This window comes from Delphinus delphis, chromosome 5 (genome assembly GCF_949987515.2).
Source record: "Delphinus delphis chromosome 5, mDelDel1.2, whole genome shotgun sequence".
Taxonomy (NCBI): Eukaryota; Metazoa; Chordata; class Mammalia; order Artiodactyla; family Delphinidae; genus Delphinus; species Delphinus delphis.
Genome location: NC_082687.1, coordinates 82,969,597 through 82,991,808, shown reverse-complemented (window position 1 = coordinate 82,991,808; position 22,212 = coordinate 82,969,597). Strand labels below are relative to the sequence as shown.

The 22,212-nt window shown below is 33.5% G+C and overlaps 1 protein-coding gene across 1 annotated transcript in view; it reads left to right on the top strand.

Moving 5' to 3' along the window:
* The window catches only part of PCDH7 (protocadherin 7), a 406,244-nt gene that overhangs the window by 176,128 nt on the left and 207,904 nt on the right, over positions 1 to 22,212 (top strand). Inside the window, exon 2 of the mRNA XM_060012722.2 lies at positions 13,891 to 14,107. Within this exon, the coding sequence (XP_059868705.1) occupies positions 13,891 to 14,107 (217 nt within the window). The remainder of the gene's footprint in view (positions 1 to 13,890; positions 14,108 to 22,212) is intronic.

Genomic DNA, 22,212 nt, shown 5'->3' with positions numbered 1-22,212 from the left:
TGCTTGGTGAGTAAGAACCAACCTATGGATCATTTAGCAACTGTGTGACTTCAGACAAGTTACCTCCATGGGTATTGGTTTCTACATTTACCTCATAGTGCTATTGTGAAAATTAAATAAGCTTTGAATGGACACATGGTAAGCAATCAATGAGTGTTAGGGAATAGCACTACACATTTTAAGTACAGAACGTTATCAGCTATATCATTAAGGAGCTTTTGCCTTCTTGCAATATGTTCTGGGAAATGTCTGCTACCAGTTATCAATACTGATTGCCACCTTGAAAGGCTTCTCTTCCCATTGATCAGTTGCAATATGTAAGTTTCTTGCTCAGCATAGTATCTCTACTTTAGGGCTCTCTGTGGAACTAGGTGAAGATAATACATGCTATGTTTAGTTAATTCATAATCTGCCAATTAAGCAGTTGTAAAAAAGTGAAGTTAAATATTAAAAAAAAACAGGCATGCCATGACTATTTTGTTTCCCCCAGAATACAAGAGTTAACTTAATTACATGGTTTGTTATTAATTTTATTTCTTGACACACATAATGTGTATAATGAGATCCAAGGGGCAGAAGCACTGGTGATTCAAAAACTTTAATAGACTATAATGAATTTCACACACTATGGGAGTCAAAGTGTTACAATTTTAGCACTTCTAAAGTGAAAATTAAGATATCAGTGAAGGAAAAAAAAAGATATCAGTGAAGCAATGTGTACAAAATGTCAATGTATATAAAGCTGTGTGAAAAAAAAAACGATCAGAAACTTGGAAAAGGTCATAAGGTTAAAAAAAAGGAATAAAGTATTTTATTTTATATATGGCTCCCCATGTATCTTCTAAATATGAAATGTAAACAGACTTAGAAAGCCAAATAGTAGTACTAATAATAAAATATGATGGTCTTATGATGTTATTGCTTTGTGGACTTGTTTTTCCCTCATCCTTAAAAATGTGCATCTTCTATAAGCTTAAGAATTTGACCATTTTTCTCAAGGAGGTGGGAATTGAAATAAGTTGGTCTTGGGGCATTTAATATTGAAACAATATATGGCAAATATTGGATACTATTGGTTACATTTTCAAATTATGGCTAAAAATTAACCTCCAGTCAGTGTTTCTGAACACTTGCCCTTCTGTATAAGAATCACTTTTGAGTCCTCATGTTAGGGTCAAGTTGTGAGTATCCTCATTTCCCTAAAGAATCATGAAATGCCAACATGCTTACTTATTATTTATTTGGTGAATTTATTTTCCATTTTTCTTCTGAAAAGTTCAACTTTTAATACAAAGAATTCACCCTCCTAGAAAGTTTCTTCAATACACAAGTATAAAACAAAGAAGAAATAAGAAAGAAAGTAGCAGACAAGAGGCAATATCTACGAATATGGTAACTCCAGTTAGGCACCAATTAGGATTTATTAACTCTCCAGTATAGATGAGGCTATTCTTGAAAATCAAGACATTTATTATCTTTTTTTCTTTTTTTTAATGCTAGCATGGTGGGAAGAATTCATTTCTTCCAAGTTTATGGAATTTTTCTTAGTGACCGTTATCAGCTCCCTAAATCTTTGGCCTATGGACAAAATTTTGAGCTCAATTCACCATTATAATTTATAGAACGCTTCATAATATAAAATGTGACTCACTTATAAGATCAAATTGCCTTTTCATTGTATTTTAAATGGAGAGATTATCATTTATATTTACAGAAGTTGAATCCTGGCTCAGAAGAATTGTAAGTAGCCCAAGCTTGTTCAACTTCTAGTTAATATCAGGAAAACAAATTATGGTTTCCTGATTTGAAAGTCCATGGGTTTCCCCAAATACAATATTAGTTATCTGATAAGAGAGGTATGAAATGTAAATTTGAAGTGGTTTTCCCCACATGAATGAGTGGACAGAGACCTAGTCCACTTAATTTGGTTTTGTTTGGTATTGGTATTTTCACTGCATTAAAAGAATAACAAATGTGAAAATCAGGTTACAAAGATTATTTTGACATTTTTATAGTTACCAAACACTTTTAATATAAAATACATAGCAATAGATTTGAGTGTTTTATAAAATAAGTACAGTTATTAGAATTAAATGCTGGTTCTCAATGCCCTACAAGTGGAGTGATCCAGGAATGGAACACCAGTCTAAATTTGAATGATGACTAACCTCTTTCATAAATGTGAAACCTAAGTCCAACTGCTTTACTTCCCATCTTGTCTCAGGTTCCATGACCCACTATATAAGTTTCTTATTGCTGCTATAACAAATTACCAAGAATTAATGGCTTAAAACTATGCTTATTTTTTTACCTTATCATTTTTGATGTCAGAAATCCAAAATGGGTCTTTCTGGGCTAAAATCAACATGAGGTAGTGTTTATGCTGGAGGCTCTAGAGGAAAATGTGCTCCCCTCCTTACCTTTAATAGCTTCTAGGGGCCACCAGCATTCCTTGGAATGTGGCCCCTTCCTCTCCAACACTCGAGAAGGTGAGTACAGATCTCACATTGCATCACTCTGACCTCATTTTCCACCTTCCCTTTCTCCTTTTAATAATCCTGTGATTACACCTGGCCCAGGCAGATAATCCAAAATAAATTCCCTATTTTTTTTTTTTTTTTTTTGTGGTATGCGGGCCTCTCACTGTTGTGGCCTCTCCCGTTGCGGAGCACAGGCTCCGGACGCGAAGGCTCAGCGGCCATGGCTCACGGGCCCAGCCGCTCCGCAGCCTGTGGGATCTTCGCAGACCGGGGCACGAACCCGTGTCCCCTGCGTCGGCAGGCGGACGCTCAACCACTGCGCCACCAGGGAAGCCCAAATTCCCTATTTTAAGGTCAGTTTATTATCAAACTTAATTCTATCTGCAATCTTAAATTCCCCCTTGCATGTAAAATCACCTAGTCATATGTTCCAGGGATTACGATGTGGACATCATCAGGGTCCACCTTTCTGCCTTCCAAATCCACTTTCACTGATTTTTCTGGAGTCGTTTGACTTGTATTAAGGAATGAAAATGAGCATATAGTGGGCATTGAATAGGCTATTCCTTAGGGACACTGGTAACTTTTCAACAAAGTACAGATAAAATAAAACAAGTAAACCGGCAGGGATGACAGAGAAAATGGGTTCACCGGGGTAGCAGAAGTTTCACATAGATAGCAGAAGATTCTGTCTTGAATCTAGTTAGGTTTCAGCTCAGTTTAATAATTAAATGCTTAAGTAACACTTCGGAGCCTTGTTCCATTTGTCTGTCTTGACTCCTGTCAGGCACTTAAATCCATCCATACCAGGAAAAGCTACTTAAGGACACAAACCTCCATTCCACAGAATATGAAAACCCAGTGTTTTAAAAATGCATGTAATTTCCCAGACAGATTTTACCAGGTGCAGTTTCGATGAAATGTCTGAGATAGAAAAGAAAAAAAGAGAAAAAAATCTGGAGCATCTGTTTGAGTGGATCCTAAAATGAAAGTTTTATTTTCATTCATTTCAGTATGGGAGGATTGATTCAGGTGTTTATGAGGCAGGCTCCTTGTCTGTGCTTCTAAACTTCTATGTATTTTAAGAGGTAACTTTTTAAAGGTTATTTTTTGTCCTTGTTGTGGTTTATTTGTTCATTTTTAGTGCTTTATAGTTGGAAACCTGGGCAGATCTTTTGGAGTTACACTTGGTTCTTCAGCATTGCTCCCTTGAACTGCTGCAGACTAACTCCAACTGTGTAGTTTAAGACACAGGTTTATCAACCTCATTCAGCTGCTTCTGGAACTGCATGGGTGTGTAGCGTAGTCTCGCAAAGCAACTGAGAGGCTTGAGAACTGAGCTTTTGATGAACATCACAATAGCCAAATGAAAAAAGGAGAAAGAAACCTTTGCTTATATTCTGTGAGTGCTTTTGTATGATTAATCTACACTTGTCCAACTGAGCTTAAGGCCTAAATTTGCAGCATGTAGATTTTTCAGCACAGTGGTAGGCACAAAGCAAGTGCTTAATAAGTCTTTGTTGGATTGAATATTATTGCAAAGATCGTCTTTTTCTCATTAGTTGCCTGTCAGTATCTTTTCCTAACTAGGACTCCCTCTGCCTTCCTGTTTCTCTGTGCATGTAAACATAGAAACTTCCAAGGGACTGTGTAGGGTCTCAAATGAATTGGCAGGTGACATCTAATCAATGGCTCAGCATGTTTTTACCACTCAATTTCATACCAACCTTGCTAACCTCTGCTATTCGAAGCATACATTTAAGGGACGAATGAGATCTCACAGCCTCTAACCCACCGTAGGAACTCAACTGAACATTTTTTTGGGTTGAGTCAAAGAAGAAATCACAGAAGAGGTGGTTTCAGAGGGTAGGGAAGATTTAGATAAGCATATTCTATGGAGCTGACATTCCAGAGAATTTCTTTACTAATTACAAACACCTCTCTCAAAGATGTTGTCATCTTTGTAGCTTTTCATCAAGGTAATTGACTGAAATGTTTGGTTGGTATACATATTTTTGTTCATGGTTCTCGGTTCATGAGTAAATGCTCTTCAAGTTGCATTCATGTTTTCAAGACCATACAATGTACTAAGGAGTTTCTTAATGGGTGAGCAAAGACTACTTTAAAATCATGGATTTCAGCCATTTATTCACTTATTGAACAAACCTATCTTCTTATAGTTTCAAAGAATTAAGGAACTGGAAAGGATGTTAAATATCATTTGTTATAACTCCTTCCTTTTAAAGTTGAAGATGAAACTGAAAGATGGATCTTTCCACCAGATTTTACTCTTAGTATCAGAGCAAGTACTTGACTCCAAGTCTCCTGATTCTCCAGTTCAGAGTTATTTGCAAAAAAGGACAGTAAATATTAAAACAGACTAACAAATGACAATTGAATCTAAACTATTTTCAAGGCACTGTTGAGGTATAATTGCTACATACTGTTTATGAGGACTTTACACACTGGTTGAAAAGTCCACAATAACTTGAAAAATGTTAATAAAATAGAAAAGCTGTATTTTTACATTTGATTTTTTACATTTCTATATGGTTGAAAACATTTTAAAACAGCATTTTATGAATTAGGAAAATTATATGAAATTCCAATTATTTCCATAAAAAATGTATTATTGGAACATGACCATTCTTATTCATTTATGTATCTTCAATGACTGTTTTTGCAGGACAATGTCAGAATGAATAATTGTGGCAGAGACCTATGACCTACAAAGCCTAAAATATTTACTTTCTGGCCCTTCACAGAAAAAGTTTGCCAAATCCTCAACTAGGCTTAATGGAAACCAGCAGAAAGAGAAAAACTAGATCAAACAACGTGTCCACAAAATAAAGAACCCACAGTTTGTGTTTTAGAGCATAATATCTTTTTTAGAAGTTTTCAGAAAAAAATGTTTGCCTATATTTACTAAGAGTTTTAGGCTTTCTCTGTTCTGTTTTGTGATATTTTTCATTAGAAAAAAAATAGGAGACAAGCTTGTATTTTTAGATTACAGTATTTCTTGCAGTAGTTTGAATATTAAATTCATTATTTTTTTTTCATTTACAAAATCAGAATATCAACATGACCCATGTGAAATGAATAGCTCCTATTTTAACTGTCATTATTGTTCTTTTGCAATATTAAATTGTTTGTGATCTAGTGGACTAAGAACTATAAAGTATAACCTGCATTCTTAGTTTCTGCAGGACAAATATACACAATAATGTCAAATATGTAATTGCATGCAAGTCAAAAGAAATACAGTTATTTAACTTCTCCTTCCCCAAATGAGTGTTTTAATTAACCAATCCAAATGTCTCGGCATGTTTCTTTTTAATACCCTTTCATCTGCTATTGGCTTGAAAGAAAGAAAGACAGTTTGAAGTACAGAACAACCTTAACATGTTAGAAAAGGAAGATGCCCCCCAAAAGTTAAAAGACCTCATTAAAGTTTGTTTGTAGATTCTACCAGACATATTCCAGCTAATGCACTATGGAATCCTAGATATGTTTGTTCACTAGCCACTGACATTGGTTGACAATGCTTGCAGATTAATCAAGTACCTGTTCATATGCAAGGAAATATCTCACTGTCTTAGATAGCTCCTCTTTAAAAGTAAAAAGCAAAAGCAGCGCTCCTTATAATTCAGCAATGTTCTGCTCCATGACTGTTTCAGTGCTTTATGACTGACAAAGAGAGTCATTAGAAGTCTGTTTGATGGACATAACGAAGTGAATTGGAAAAAATAAAAAAACCTTTTCAGCCCATTCAGAAATAATTGATGTGACTGAGACAGCTGTATGTGAGTTCCAGATAAGGAGACGATTTATGGAGAAACTACTGAAGCTAAAAAGGAAGGTGCAAATTTAAAGTTTCCCATAAAGTTGTCTGTAAGACACAGAGCAGAGAGATTTAACCTGAAGTTCTTTCCAGAGGCATCATTAGAGTTCTATCCTCTTGCAGATGCAATCCTCATAAAAGTAGTTTCACTAGGTTGATGGACTCCAAGGGGAAACTTTCTACATTCTTAACCTGATGCTGTGTTTTTTCTTTTACTGTAAGCATTGTGTATAACAGGATATTCCTAAAGTTCAACTCTTTTCTTTTCCGTTTTCAAAAATTGGCCACTGCCCTATCAGAGAAAACAATCCATTATTATTATACAGGTTGCAACTTAGAAGATTTTGATAATGCAGATGGAAGGCCAATATTTTTAAGTGTGTCTGATTATGGGACTTAATATTTGCTTTTATGGTATGATGGTTACCTTTTAATCAATCTAACAATTAAGAATGGATAAAAATAAAATTTTCATTATTATCATATATTTGCAAATATGCATCTGGTCTTTATTGCTTTTCTTAGAGACTATAAATGAACTTTGTGACAAAGATTTTTTTAAAATAGGTAGCACTTGGAAATGTTAAACACATTTGACAATGATTGCATTCTGAAAACAGAATAACATATTACTGTTAATTTCAGGATGAATTTTCTTAAAGGTGTAGATTATAAATTGTATATGCTATTATATCAGTACTGTCAAAAAAGCAGGGCAGTTATATGGTTCTCTAAAAAAAATTAAAAATGAATCTGCATATAAAATATGAGGCAGTATTAGAATTTGACATCAACTTTCTAGATATTAAAAAAAAGACTTTTTAGAAAATTGTTCCAGTCCTCTAATGAATTTGAAATGTATGGACTTAACTTTCTTTGAACTCTCTGAATAAGACCAGGATAAGATCTGGCTTCTACTCCATATTCGAAGTGGGGATTCTGATAACTTTGTATGTGACCTCTAAACCAGCTAACCTGCCTAGATTTAGGTTTACTGTTTGGTAGTCCACATTATCAATTGCTGAGATGAAATTTGACAGAAAAGAAGAATGAATCAAATGCTCATCACCTTTTCCCTTCATGAATGCCTTACCCCTTGCAATACTATCATTAGAACAAAAGCATTGTTTCTGTCATCCAGACATATTCTAAATCCCCTCCTCATCTATGCAGACTGTCTTTCTCTTGATCCCAAGTTTACCAATACACCATTTTAACTTATGTTCATGTTTTCCAAATTTTAAAAAATCCAAAATATTAATAAGCAAATGCATTTATTGAATATGTTACATTGTATAACCACGCAGCACCCAACTTAATCCTTATTTGCTATGCTTGCCTTTTCAAGGCTCTGAGGTTGATTTTATGTGGAAATGATCATGGCGATCACATGTCCCTCACCTTGGGCTCATCAGAATTCTCAATGAGGAGAGGAGGATAGGAAGACACAGCCATACTTATGGACTCCCACAGCATGAGGGGAAGAATAGAAGGGAGAAGACCTCTCCATTCACATCTGTATCCACTTCCCGTGTGACCTCTAGATTTCTAGAACAGAAAGTGAATAAAATTATATAAAGAATGGATAAAGATTATATAAAGAATGGACTGGTTCCCAGTCTAGAGTAGTTTAAAGCAAAGTCAATTCTAATGCATTTTCGTCAGCTGGGGCCTGGCATGAGGATGGAGGTACATCCCACACCCCAGGGATTGGATATTATCCAGAGTTACCTTTGAATATATGTGTGTCTTCAAGTGAAAGTCTCTAGTGTGTCATAATGGAAACAAAAGATAATTGATGAATGTCATTCTTAAATAATTGAATATAAAAATATGCATGCTCAATAAAAATGATTAGATTCAAATAGTTTTTGAAAAATGTGGGTGTTACTGTGTGTACCTATTTGTTTTACAAATAACTTGCATGTAGGACAATAAAAACGTAGTGCATGAATTGGAAAATTAGGCCTGAAATTTCATATGAATTTTTAAAATTATATTTAGAAACTTTGTAAATTGCTGGGCCAGCTCTATATTTTCTTAAAAAAACAAAAAACAAAAAACCTAAAACATAATGGGAGATAGCTCTAGTTATATAGCTGTGGCCTGAGGTATAATACCTTTTATAGTATATGTCTTTGAGCAAGCTTAAGGTTCTTCTGTATAAACTATCTCATTAATTCTCAGAGAATTTAAGTTAGTAAGGGGCAGGTATTATTTTCTGCATTTTACAGACCCTGAGCCTAAGGCACAAGAGCCAAGGGTCAGCTAAGTTGTCTGAGGTCAATGGGGAATCTATAATGTTGCTTGGAATAAATTTTTTTTTCTATTATTTCTAATATACAATATTTTTTCTCATTAAACACACACACACACACACGCATACACACACACAAATCATACATGCAGTTCCTCAATTAGTTTTAATGTTTACCTTCCCTTTGTGATTTTATTCTTAATTTCATTTTTCCATTAATTCTAGTTAGTTTACTTCCAATCTCTGATTTCTTTCATTCCCCGACAACCTTATGTTATTAGGCATATTTTTGCTTGCCCTTTTTGTTGCATCTTCAACTATTTACCCTAAAGCAAAACTTTTTCAATAACAATGAAAAAAGACAAAAAAAAAGATTTTACACAAATCTTTTTTTTCTTTTAACTGCTACCCCACATCTCTCATACCATATTTTAAAAATTAGTAGTCTGTCCCCACTTTCTCCATTTCTCCACATATTTACAAGTGGGTCTTTTACTTCCTGTGGCTTAATCTCCTAGAATTGTTCCCCAGAGTTCAGAGATTTTTTAGCAAAAATGCCCTTCTAATGGATGAATCCAATGGACCTTTGGTAATCAGCATTCTTCTCAACATCTCTGATGGCTTTGATCACGTAAGATTTTATTCTCTTTCCTGAAATTAACAGCTTCCTTGGCTTCTGAGTTTCAAAAATGATCTGGTTTTCTTACTCACCCTGTTTTTTATCCTTTGCTGCTGGTCCCAGATATGAAATCTATTATCAGCCTTCAAATATGTATTATCTATCAAAATTATTTTAGAGATCTTGACCCAGAAACCTCTCCTTTGCAATGCCTGCCCTAAATTCCTAAGCAGGTTTCATGGCATTTTGGGGGTACCTTTATTTTATTGGAAACTTAATCATATTATATTTTGTCTGTTTTAATATAAGATTTTGAGTTTCTTAAATGTGTAGAATTATTGTTGGAACATCCTTGAAACCCTGGGACATAACGGGACAAAACAAGTGTAGGTATAACGACTAGATCCAGTCAGCCACACAGCTTTGCTTTATAGTGGCCTTGCTGGCCATTCTTTTTGCTGTTCCCTCATTCTTTCTTAGCATAATCCTCTGCCCTCAACATTTCTTCTTCCTTCTCTTTTGCAGGGAATTGTCAGATCATGTCTTTAATCTCACCCCTTTAATTAGATCATTTATTTGCCTAATAAAATCTTTGATTTCCACTCCCTCTTGTTTATAATTCTCACACATGTCCCATGCACAATTTTTGGAACAATTTTCTTGGACACTTCTTTCTTGCATTACTTACTCAATTTTCAAGCACATCTTCATAGTTTCAAAGATCTGGGAAGCTGACACTCATCCTCAAGCTCTTCTGCTTTTTCCTGTTTTGTATAGACCAGCTTGCCTTTGCAAGACATGAAGTCGTTTATCATCCTAGACAGAAAAATAGAAAGCTCAGACACCTCAGGTCACTAAATATCTTCATATTATACTTTTGCATCCCAAGATGAAATCATGGTTCTGTTGACTCTCCAGGGAAATTTTATGAACACTTAGGGGACCAGCTGGCTTCCTGAAGCAGTTTAGTCTTTTTGACCAAATAGTCTTTCGACTGTAGGGTTTCTCCTTCCTCTCTGTGCCTCTTCACAGAGGCACCTGGAAAATCTCTCACCTGGAGAGATTTTAGAAATGATTGATATCCAGTTCCACCCTGAATGCTGATTCACTGGGTTTAAGCTGAGGCCAGATATTTGCATTGTGTTTTCTCAGAAATACTCTGGATGATTCTGAGGCACATCTAGGTTTAGGAATCATCACTTAAACCACTCTGCTTCAGAGTATCAGTCATTAACAAAGTGATAGTTACATATACAATGCAAACTCATTCTCTTTGTCACATAGTCAACACATTGCTTACATTTCTGGTTTAGTCAATATATCTGTACTATGTAAATAATATGAATTTCTGTGTCATAACTTCTGCCATAAAACCTATCTTCTCAATAGACCCAACCCAATGATGAAGGATAGTGTGTAAATACTTGTCTGTCTCCCGAAATATCTGCCTATCTATTTACCTATCTATCTAAATCTACATGTGTGATTTATTACTAGAATTAAACTTAATTCTTGCATTAATGGGTTCTCTTTCAGAATTCAAAATTCTGTACCAATTTGGTTCACATTACCAACTTAAATAGTTTGTCACAAGATTTTATTTACTTAAATTTATCAAAATAAAGTTTAAGAGGTAGTAATGTAATGTTTATATTGTATGTAGAGCTCTAATGGGATATTTTTACATGTAGATAAAAATGATAGATGGAGTATTTTATGACCCATTGTGTGATATTCTTTATTTTAGATTTTTATTATGAATCATTTTCCACTCATTTAGATATTATTTTAAATGAAAAAGCTTTTTATAAAAAAGAGTTATTAATGGATCTAAGCATTTGCTAGTATATATATTGATCTTAGTATTTTAAAATTACAACATTTTCTTTCCATCGTTAAATGTAATATGTAACCTATAATAATTCATGGGGATCAATATATTCACAGTTAAAATAGGGTACGGAATCAAGAAAATAAAATGCACAGATTCAGGGCTTCCCTAGTGGTGCAGTGGTTAAGAATCCGCCTGCCAATGCAGGGGACATGGGTTCGAGCCTTGGTCCAGGAAGATCCCACATGCCGCAGAGCAACTAAGCACTTGCGCCACAACTACTGAGCCTGCGCTCTAGACCCCGTGAGCCACAACTACTGAGCCCGCATGCTGCAACTACTGAAGCCTGCACGCCTAGAGCCCCTGCTCCACAACAAAGAGAAGGCACCGCAATGAGAAGCCCACACACTGCAACCAAGAGTAGCCCCCGCTCGCCACAAATAGAGAAAGCCTGCATGCAGCAACGAAAACCCAATGCAGCCAAAAATAAATAAATAAAATAAGTTTAAAAAATGCACAGATTCACAGTAGTTATTACATAATACATAATAGAAAAATAATTATTTTATTTTTGACATTTTTCATTGCAAACATAGACTATCACCTGTCTCTGCTATTCTATAATTACTTTTGGTAGAAGTAGCATTTAAGCACAGATTCTAAGATTTCCACCTTTGTTCAAACATCACCCTCTTTTCTATTTTTATATCAAGATGGAACATTATCTCTCATAATTTCTTATTTCTCTTTGTCAATTTATTACCATAATTTATGTATTTCTGTATTCATTTTGAACTTTCTCCTTGCATTAATGGACTGATTCTAAAAGATTTGAGAATCATTAAAGTAGAATTAAAAATAACATTTGACCCTCCTTTTTCTTTTTGTATGTTTTTCTTAACCCACTGCTATGTCTTGAAGTGATAATATGTTTTCATGACTCTTGGCATCCTTTCTTAAATTCAACATTGTCATTAACATTTTATTGTTCGGTAGTATTTGCTGAGTATCTTCTGTGTGCAGAACAGTATAGTTTTAGGAGACTGTCACTGGTCTTACTTCTGAGGTAAGACCAAACATAAAACAATTCACAGAGAGTCTGCAGTCAGTCGGGAGTAATAAATAGAAAAAAAAGAAAATATGCACACATAAGATAAAGCATGGAAAATACAAACTGATTTCTATGTTTATTAAGAAATAAGGTAAAATATCACAATCATACTACTGTAAAGCAATATGAGAATTATTAGTGAAATAAGGAAAATGTTTCTAGAGATTTAGTTGCCAGTAAATTTTGGCCCGTGGTGTGCATGCTGTTTGTACTAGAAATACTTTGTAATTGTTTTAAAAATCTGCAGTCCCAATTCAGTGAAACATTATAAAGAAGAGAATGTGCCTTAAATGTTTTCCCTTTGTAAGTTTGATTTTGAATTAAATTAAAAAGATTTTATAAAGACTGTATACTCCAAGTATGTACATGGAGGGAGAGGTACTGGGTTAGAAATACGAACAAGACAATATTCCTGACCAATCTTCTCTATGAGACAAAATAAAGGGAAGATTTGTGGAACCATGTGTTTGTCTTTAGTAAAACCAATTTATATATTTGGGGGAAATGTCACAATTCTTCTTAGCTTTCCCATTAATAACCTACCATATGTAGATAATCCTTAACATTTTAAAAATTCTACTGGTCCCAGTTGTGATTAGTGATTTCTACCAATAGTATTCAAGTTCTAAAAGTACAAAAAAGCTTCTTTACCTTTCTCACTACTCTGGCAACATTAGTTTTATACTTTATATTAGAAAAAACCAGTCTGAGTTATAGGTGCAAAAATCTGTACATTTATGCCACTTTTAAATCATACAAGAGCTTAATGAATACAACTATTGCCAAGAATAATCTCCAACAAATATTGCAGAACCTTTTTATATTTTTTTCCCAAAATATTATGTGTACATAGCCCTGACAATGTATGGCATTAATTTGTTCCCTTAATGAGCCTAAAATGTTTTATTTTGTAGTTATGATAACCTTTAAATTCTGTATATATTAAGTGTTCTATCCAGCCAACATTAGTAACATAGTAAATTGTGATGTCCCATTGGGTAAAGATTTGCATCATACTTTAAATACAACTTAAAGACTGTACATGATGTTACTTTTTTGAGCAAATTGTGATTAGTCATAGTAAAAGCACATACAATTAAAAATTTTGGTTTATTTTGAATTCCCTGGCTCAGGAATTTTTTGTTTATTATTTCAATACTACCCTTACACTTTCAGGGTCAATAGGTAATATATTTAAGATGAATGAAGTAAGAAATATATTCCGATTTCCTAGCACTACATCTAAATTCCTGTTTATCAGCTATACCTTTAGTAGTTTGTCAACTGCCAAAACACTCAGTTTTAAACCATTTGCCTTATGCACAAAGTATTTAAAAATGAAATCTTCTTACAATGGATTAGCTCTATATTTATTGCTCTCCAAAATCACTGACCCTTGTTTTTATAAGGATTCTATTTGTGTAAAACATATTTGAAGTGAAGACTACAGAATAGAAAAATGGTGAATATGTGGAAGTAAAATATCAGATTTACATGTGTGTGTTAGTGACATTGATGTTTTCTTATTTCTGTTTCAGAAAGGGAATTTTCAGTTTTTCCATAATAAAATCTAAGCTCTAGGTATTGCCTCAGAAAATAGAGTTAACCAAATAGATTTCAACATGTTATATTAACCGTTCTGTATTGAATTAGTTGTCAGTCGACCTTAATGTATGTAATTTATGTATTTTTAAAATAAGATTATTTACAATCTTATACCTTAGTGACATTCAGAATCTTTTCTCTTACAGCCATTTCGTAGAGTGACGTTTTCTGTTGTGAGTCAGCCCCAGGACCCACATCAGGGGTCACTGCAGAGTTGCTATGACAGCGGGCTGGAGGAGTCAGAAACACCAAGCAGTAAGAGTTCATCAGGGCCAAGGCTGGGTGCCCTTCCACTCCCAGAGGACAACTATGAAAGGACCACGCCGGATGGCAGTGTTGGTGAGGCAGAGCATATGGAAAATGGTAGGGGCAAACACAACATCACACACATAATCACGCTAGTGAGCCGTAATAAGTAGACTTGCGAAGGTCAGTCTAAAACTAAAATAAAATAGCTGACACTAAACCTGGTTTATTTGAAATAATCAATATTTGCTAAAAGTACAGAAATGCCAAATAAAGGAACATAACTCTATAGATAAAATTCACCAAACTTGAACCATCATTTTAAAACAACCTGTCAGAAATGAACACATTTACAAATAAATCAGAGTAGTACCTGTTATGGAAAAGACTAAACTAGTCCATAATACCTAAACAATAGCCGCTAAGAAAGGTCTTGTGTGATTGTTTTCTTCTATTCATTTTTATCATGCAACTATTTCTTCAATTGCAATCATCCAGTCTTGGTAAAAGGAAATGACAGTAAACACACCTTGCTGGATTCTTTCTTCTCCTAGGTATTTAGAAAAATATTTTCAAACCTCTCCTTTTCAAGTGATAACTGAAATGGAATCAAAGAAGAACAGTATTATCTTATTCTCCAAAATATATTGTAAATGCTATTAGAACTCCCCTTTTATTTAATTATAAGTTTTTTCTCATTTTTGTGCAAGGGAAAGGGAGGAAAGAAGATTATAGCACTCTATATTCTTATCCTGTTGTGAGATGGTTCTCATATTATCACAATTGGCCTTACGTACACTTTCCTTTAAGTTACACTTTCCTATAAGTTAGATAGCAAGTAGTGCTTATGAAACTTTTCACATTTGTTTATGTTACCAAAGACAATTAGGTGATTTATATTTTGGATTTCAGGTTATAAGTAGATGCCTGAAGAATAAATTTGTGTCAAATAATGGAATGGTAAAGTTCTTGCTAACTTTATTAATTTCATATATAAAAATAGATTTGGTTATATGCAGGGAAAGGAAGGGGAATCACACACATTTTTATTTCTAGTGAAACCTTGAAGAGAATTTTGTCTTTCACCATTTCATCCCCCAAGTGAAGTAAGACACTCTAAATTTTTGTTATATGCCAGTTTCTTTAGTGATTATATGCAAATAGAATATATTAGAGCAGGAGAAAGTCTGATTTGTTTTTCTGGACATTTACCTATGAATATTAAAACCCAACATTAGAGAATAATACATTGTAAATGACCTTAAGTGAAATTATTGTTAAATTAAATCATGTTAAATAATTAGTTTTCCACACTGTTGTCTGGTTGAGCAGATATGATATTAAACAGGGTCTGATGATTGACAACCTTCTTGATTTATTAGCCAGAGATTAAATACATTTTGCCTTATGGCTATAAAGTCATGCTTACCTGTGTGTATGGTGGTGTGTGCTTATGTGGATGGGAGTTTGATATGGTTTTTAAGAATTCATATTTTTTTTAGTATTTTTTAAAATAAGCATAAAATTTTTGGTATGAATTGCAATGCAGATGAATGTATATTTAAGGCAAATAGGTTTAAAATGCTTTGCACGAAAGTGAAAATTAAATTAAAAATACCGTAATAATGTTTTGTATACACCCCCCCCCCCCCAGGAAGGCAGGATTAATTTACTTTAAGGGCATTAGTATATCTGCATTACCTTTTGATGATATCATGTAATTTTATTTGTGTTTTAAAAAGTACTTGTCTCACTATAAACAACATAAAGTACAATTAAATCTTTATTTTTTGGGTGTCAACTATCATTGGCATTATAATCATGTTTTAATGTTATTTCTGTTTTTTGAGTTTGAGGATTCAGTGCCATTAAAATAAGAAAGAAATAATTAATAATAAACATAATTATATAAGACAAACACATAGCAGTTACTTTTTAGGAAACATACATGTCATGGAAAACATAACTGGTGAGCTTGTTGAGAGGCTAGAAAGTTTACTGAGAAACATTTCCCAAGGAAGACTTTTAGTTATTTTTTATAACTATGTTTTCAGTCTTGTCAACGGCCAAGGAACACAATAATGTAACTGAGTTTTCCTGATTTTATGTGACTGACACTTGAAATTCAGTGTTTGTGTAACCATTTGTCATCTGCTAGCTGTGATTCACGTTAGCCCTGATCTATAGGTAATGACACAGGAGATGTGATTCACTTTGGGTGATCCAAATGTAGCAGTTGACATTTGAGTAAGAGTTTTTTTGGGTTCAGGTTTTCAGACTATTGTCTAGCAGTAAAGTGCAATTGTATGCTTGAACTCTGGTAGTTTCATCTTCAATATTGATGGAGCATTCTGGCATAAATAGAATTGGAGTTGAAACCTGTCTAATATTCATTTGTCACATTTAATTGGAATCCAGGTAATCTGCAGTGTTTTGCTTGGTTAGGTTTTAATCAGGATTTGTATTGGATTTTCCATGAAAATGCCATTTTGGATGCTGCCCTATTTCCTAATTATATTACCTCAAACATTTTTCTTGAATTTTAACCTATGTGAAACAATGCAGTTATAACTCAATTTTTTGGATTAACTTTCCTTGTAAAATTTAGAAGATTAATTCCAGTGCAATAATTTTATAATATTCCAATGTGATGATGCAAACTGGGTATAAATTGAGACAGCTAATGATAAAAATAAATTGTCACAGATGCTGTAGTAAGGAAATAACCAAAATACAAGAAAATTTAATTACATAGGCAGTGAAATGCACTTACGTTTTACAAAAGCTTTTATTTCTGCCTTCTATACTTTAGCATAGTAAAATTTTATTAAGAGCTTATAGGTTAATTCTCTTTATAACAAGTTTTACCCTATATTTCAACCCACGTTAGTGCCAAATGATAAAAGAGGCTTTATTTTCTTATTAGCTTAGGTGAAAGAATACGGTGTAAGAATAATTTCTTGAAACTAGAATCTATTAATTAATGTGAGACCCACTATTCTGATCATTTCAAATCTGGGGTACTTATATCCCTTGGGTCTCTGGAAAAGAACAATGAAAATTATACATTAAAAATACTTTTTAAAAAACCCTCATGAATTATGCATTTATTAATGAAAAAATCACTAACATTTTTTCCTTTAATTAATATCAATAGTATGTTTACTTCAAGTTGATCCTTTGATAAAATTGGGGAAATTGGTTATTTGTTATTTTATTAAAATACATTTAATGGGATTACATATTTTAAAATATGGAGTACATGGTGGGAAGTTAAGTAATGATAAAATACTTTATCATTAATGATATTTTAATGATAAAATAAATTAATAATTTAAATGAAAACCAAATATTAGGCTTAAAAGCACCACCACATTAAGGGTAACCATTGACTATGCAAGAGCTTGCCCTTGTCTTAACTATGCAGCAGGCTTCAGTCTGTCTTGGAATGGTGTTTATGAGTTTCTTTAGGTCTATTGTAAGTTTTTATTTTGACCCCTGCCTTCATGCCATGGTCTACTTATTCTTCCAGAAGTCCCCCTGAATCATATTTGCAGAGCTAGTTTGTTTTACTGTGTATCACTTGATCATATAATATGTTTAACAACTCAAATATGGAAAACACCCCACTTGACCTCTAATCCCAATTTTCGTTTAGGATTGGGTAGGTCACTTACTCCTTTTGGGTCTGTTTCTATCATCTATAAGGCAATTAACTAAATTAACTCGAAAACCATATGCGATTCTTTTCTCACATCCAGTTTTTCTTACAAAGTTTCTTCTCCTGAATAGAAAGAGAACTTTGGGTCTCTTAGTGAGATGGTGAGTGAATTTGATAATATGCAGTAATATGGACAAAGCAGAAGTAATTCTAGGGCCTTCTACACAACTTATATAACACACGTGCATTCTAATAGTAGATAATGAATGTATTACATAAATCAAAGAAATGAATCGGGTCAAAGGGTGTGATTTCTGGCCAGGTAGGTGGAAAGGTTGGTCCAATAGCAGGTCAGTATGGGAGACAGTTTTGGAGCCTCCCCAAATTACACTGTGCAAGAGAGGCATTTTTAGGTTTGATCTGGCTTTCGGTACAGTGCCCTCAAAACCATTAATTATGACTAAGTTATCTCACAATTGAATAAGCACATTTACTTTCTTACCTCACAGCATAAAATTTGGTCAGATAAGAGCGAACAAAAGGTACAAAACAGTATGTATTTTTCCTCTAGGTAAACTTACAAATAGTATAACATAGAAATAAATTAAAATAAGAAAATAGGAGTTGATCCATAAGGCAGGTTTAAAAAAGTTAAATGGTGAGAAATTTGGCCATTTTAACTGCCTAATTAATTTTATGCTTTTGATTTTCTCAGACATTTAAAATATAATTTTGATTTTTATATGCTAATATTTTTCAATTTCACACTTACAAACTTTCTTACTTCTTCAAACCTATGTAAACTAGGCTTAACTGTTTTATTCATTCCCCTCACTACACATGCTTTAGTGTTTAGAGCACATTGTTCTTGAGGGTTGAAACATGGTGCATTCCGCTGGGAAGTCTTTTCGTATCTGCCATGGACTTTCACATTGCTTTCAGAAGTAAATAACAGTATATTTGAAATATCATTTGGAAATGAAACATCATTTTTATATGACCAAGGGTAATTAGAAAAGACACTAAACTCATATCCTTGTGTGGGATAAAGGACCCTCTACTTTCTGCTTTTCTTTTACATACCCAATTTTCAGTAGTCATCTGTAAGGTACTATCATCTGGTTCTTGTTGGTTTCTGCTGTTTTCATTTAGATTGAATTAACAACACTGTCTCTTCCAGCTTTCCAAAGATGCTCATATACTTGTTAATGGCATACTCATAATACCCCAAAACAAATGCCCTGCAAATTTTTGTCTGTAGGAAGAGACATATACCTTAGAAAGATTCATTTTCATGGTTCTGCATTTCACTGTGTCTAGTTACCAGTGTCTGACTGCATTTTTTTACTTTTCTAGCCATCTGTAAAATGGCTCTGTACCTCCCAAGTATCCCCAAGTCCACACCCTCCAAAAAAAATTCTGGAGGGCCTTATTTACTCCTACTTCTTCATAGTGTTTATGGATAGTGATAATAGAGATTATCTCTAAGCAGAGTCTCAACTAATCAAGATGTATGCTACAGCAGTTTTCTAGCTTTCCAGTAAAATGAGCAGCACAATCTAAAAGAATCTAAAGAAGACATTGTCCTGTAGAAGAAGAGATAATGTAGTAGACAGAATGTACTGGCTTAAGAAACAGGCTTGAAATCTAAGGACATCGGGTTAAATCCTGATTTCTCCTCTTACTAACAGTGTAATTTTCTGACTTCTCTTAGCCCCACTTAATAATAAATTGTAGGATTGTGGAAGACACTAAGTGAGATAATAACACATAATAATTTATAAATAAATAGTAAAAGAGTAGCAATAAGTTTACTATATTAATTGATGATAAAATTATTTACTACTATTATTTAAATAGTAATAATAAAATAATTGTGATTATTGTTAACTCTAGGTAGATTTGACATGACACAATGGCGTAATCATAAAAACATCATAAAATGTTTAGTTTCACAAAGATAGCATTCAAAAATGACTGGTAAGAATGATATTCTCACCTTGAATAGTTCCCAGTCAATTTCTCATTTTTGTGGGATACCAAGGGGTGACACCCAGTGACATTTAAACATATCAAGGAGCTAAAAAGAGGGGAAAGAAAGATTCTATCCTGAGGTATCAAATCAACCCAACTCTTCCTGCGCTCTGTCATTTAAGGTGAGGAGAAGTCATTATCTCCCTGTATTCTCTTCTCTCTTTTTTAATGTTTTTACATTTTATACCCAGTTTTCCAGTTGAATGCATTATTCTTCAGGTGTATATTTCCCTTTGAACTGCTGCAAAGTATTCACACTGACAGAGAAAACGAGTTGAAAAAAGTGTCCTATTAGTATGCTACCAAACTCTCAGCCCTTTCTTTTTAATCTCAATATTAATAATTAACACTGATAAAATGTGTGGCCATATTATCCTTTTTATTCTAATTTAGTCCTTTAAAACTAGATCACTCTGCTGAACCCTTATGACATTTGAGGAGGGAATGAGCTCTCATCAAATCTCAAAGTGACTTTGGAGGTCAGTTAGGGGGTTTGTTGCCTCCAGACTCTCAAAGCATTTGCTTATCTGAATTTCAGCACAGTTATTAGATAATGAATTCTGTGTTAAGTTCCCTATTTAGTCAAGGTATTATCCCCATACTTGCATTCTTCTTTGCTTATATATTGTATATACTTTGGTTTTTCCTCTGATTTTTTTCTAGAGTTATATATAAAAAACTTGATGTTGCTGAAATATGATAACACTCAAGCATCTTCTGTGTGATTTAAGGAACTCTGGAACTAACTTAAAGTGTAGTTAGCACTCAACCTCAGAGGTTAGCCCACTTATTGAGAAACTGATTCATCTCAGTATTCCTCTTTTAGGTTAAAACACTCACGGTTGTTACTTTTCCTATTGCAGTTTTTTTTGGTAAGAAAAACATTCTCTTAAGTAAAGCAAAACAGAGTAATATCCTCCCTGTCCCTTGTTTAATGGGGTAATTATATAGTGACAAAACTATGGTTATTCATTTTGATTCAACAAGCATGTGTGGAATATAAAACTTGGCCAAGGCTTTCTGAGGAAGTAGAAGTGAACGAGAAAGAGTCTCTGCCTTCATGGTGGAAGTCCTTAGGTTAGGAAGATACAACCTTGATTTCAGTAACTTCACTATAATATGAAAAGGAGAAAGCTCACCAGAGAAGTTCAGAGTGGTGTGAAGCACAGAGAATGGAGAGGAAGATTATTCAGATGAAACAATTATAAATGTACTTACTGAAATCTTTCAATTTTATAAATAATAGCTTGGGCTGGAAGAAGGCCTTGAAATGTTATCTGAATCATAGCCTCTCTTTTTACCTACCCATCTTCTACATGATTTAAAAATAAGTACTATATTGGCCTGGAAGCTTAATGTCAAGCTAAATGAAGTTAAATTATTTGTTTGTTTTACTTTTCTAATCAAGTTATTTCTTTTGTTTTTCTTGGTGCTAAACATAATTAGTTCCAAAACTCCAGAATTTATCATTGATAAAATTGTCAGCATATGGTAAATCCAGGTCTCATCTACAGAACAGATTATTTTTATGTCTCTTTTCCCTCCCTGCTCATAAATATGGACAATTACTAAAAATACGTGTACTTTAAATAAGCCTTTTCAAACTTAATAAGAGCCTGTAAATAATTTTTTTTAAGTTCTTCTGATTTCTTTTCAGAAGACAAATTGTATTACTCAAATCAGATGATTAGATTGGAGTAGATTGGATTAGATTAGGTTTATTTTTTGAAAAACCAATTCATTCCTTTTGTTGTGGTTGCAAATTGTTTTTGTAATTGTTATCTCAAGATTCGAGTTAAATATTTGGGTATTTGTCTTTATGTCACATTCCCTTTCTATCTGAAATATAGACAACAGGTTGCCTTATTTTTAAATCTTGTTTCTGATAAATTTTACTTAATTTATGCAGGGGTATATTTTTTTGACATCAATCTCATTATCTTGTATGCCTTCTCATTACTGTACAGAAAGTGTAAGTTTATTACAAAATGAAAAAAATATTTGAAACACATGCAAATTTAAGTGCCTCCTTTAAAACAGATTTTCAGCTGCTAAAATGTGATAGTCACAAAGGAAACTAAGTTTTGATACTGTATATTTAAAAGAAATCTGCAATGAGTGCTATAAAATATTTTGGTAATAAAAAGATAGAACAGCATCCTATTGTTTAAAAATAATCTACTCATTCATTTCTATTGCAAAATGTATCTTCTATGATTTTATTTCTGCTCTGAAATGCTTAACATTTCCAACGATGAGGTCATTGGGGGACCCACATATGATCTGAGAGTGGTGTGCTACTCTGAGGTTGCATTCCTGTGAACCATAGTTCCCTATACTGAATTGTGCACATTGTTTCTTTTCAGTATAAGGTTTCATTTCACCAACCCAGCATTTGTAGCAAAAGGTCATCACAGCCATAGATGAAATTGTATACAATGAACAGGGAATTTGGAGTATTATGAGAATTCATGAAATTCAATAACCATTTGTTGAGCATTTACTCTATGCAAATTCCCACGAAGGA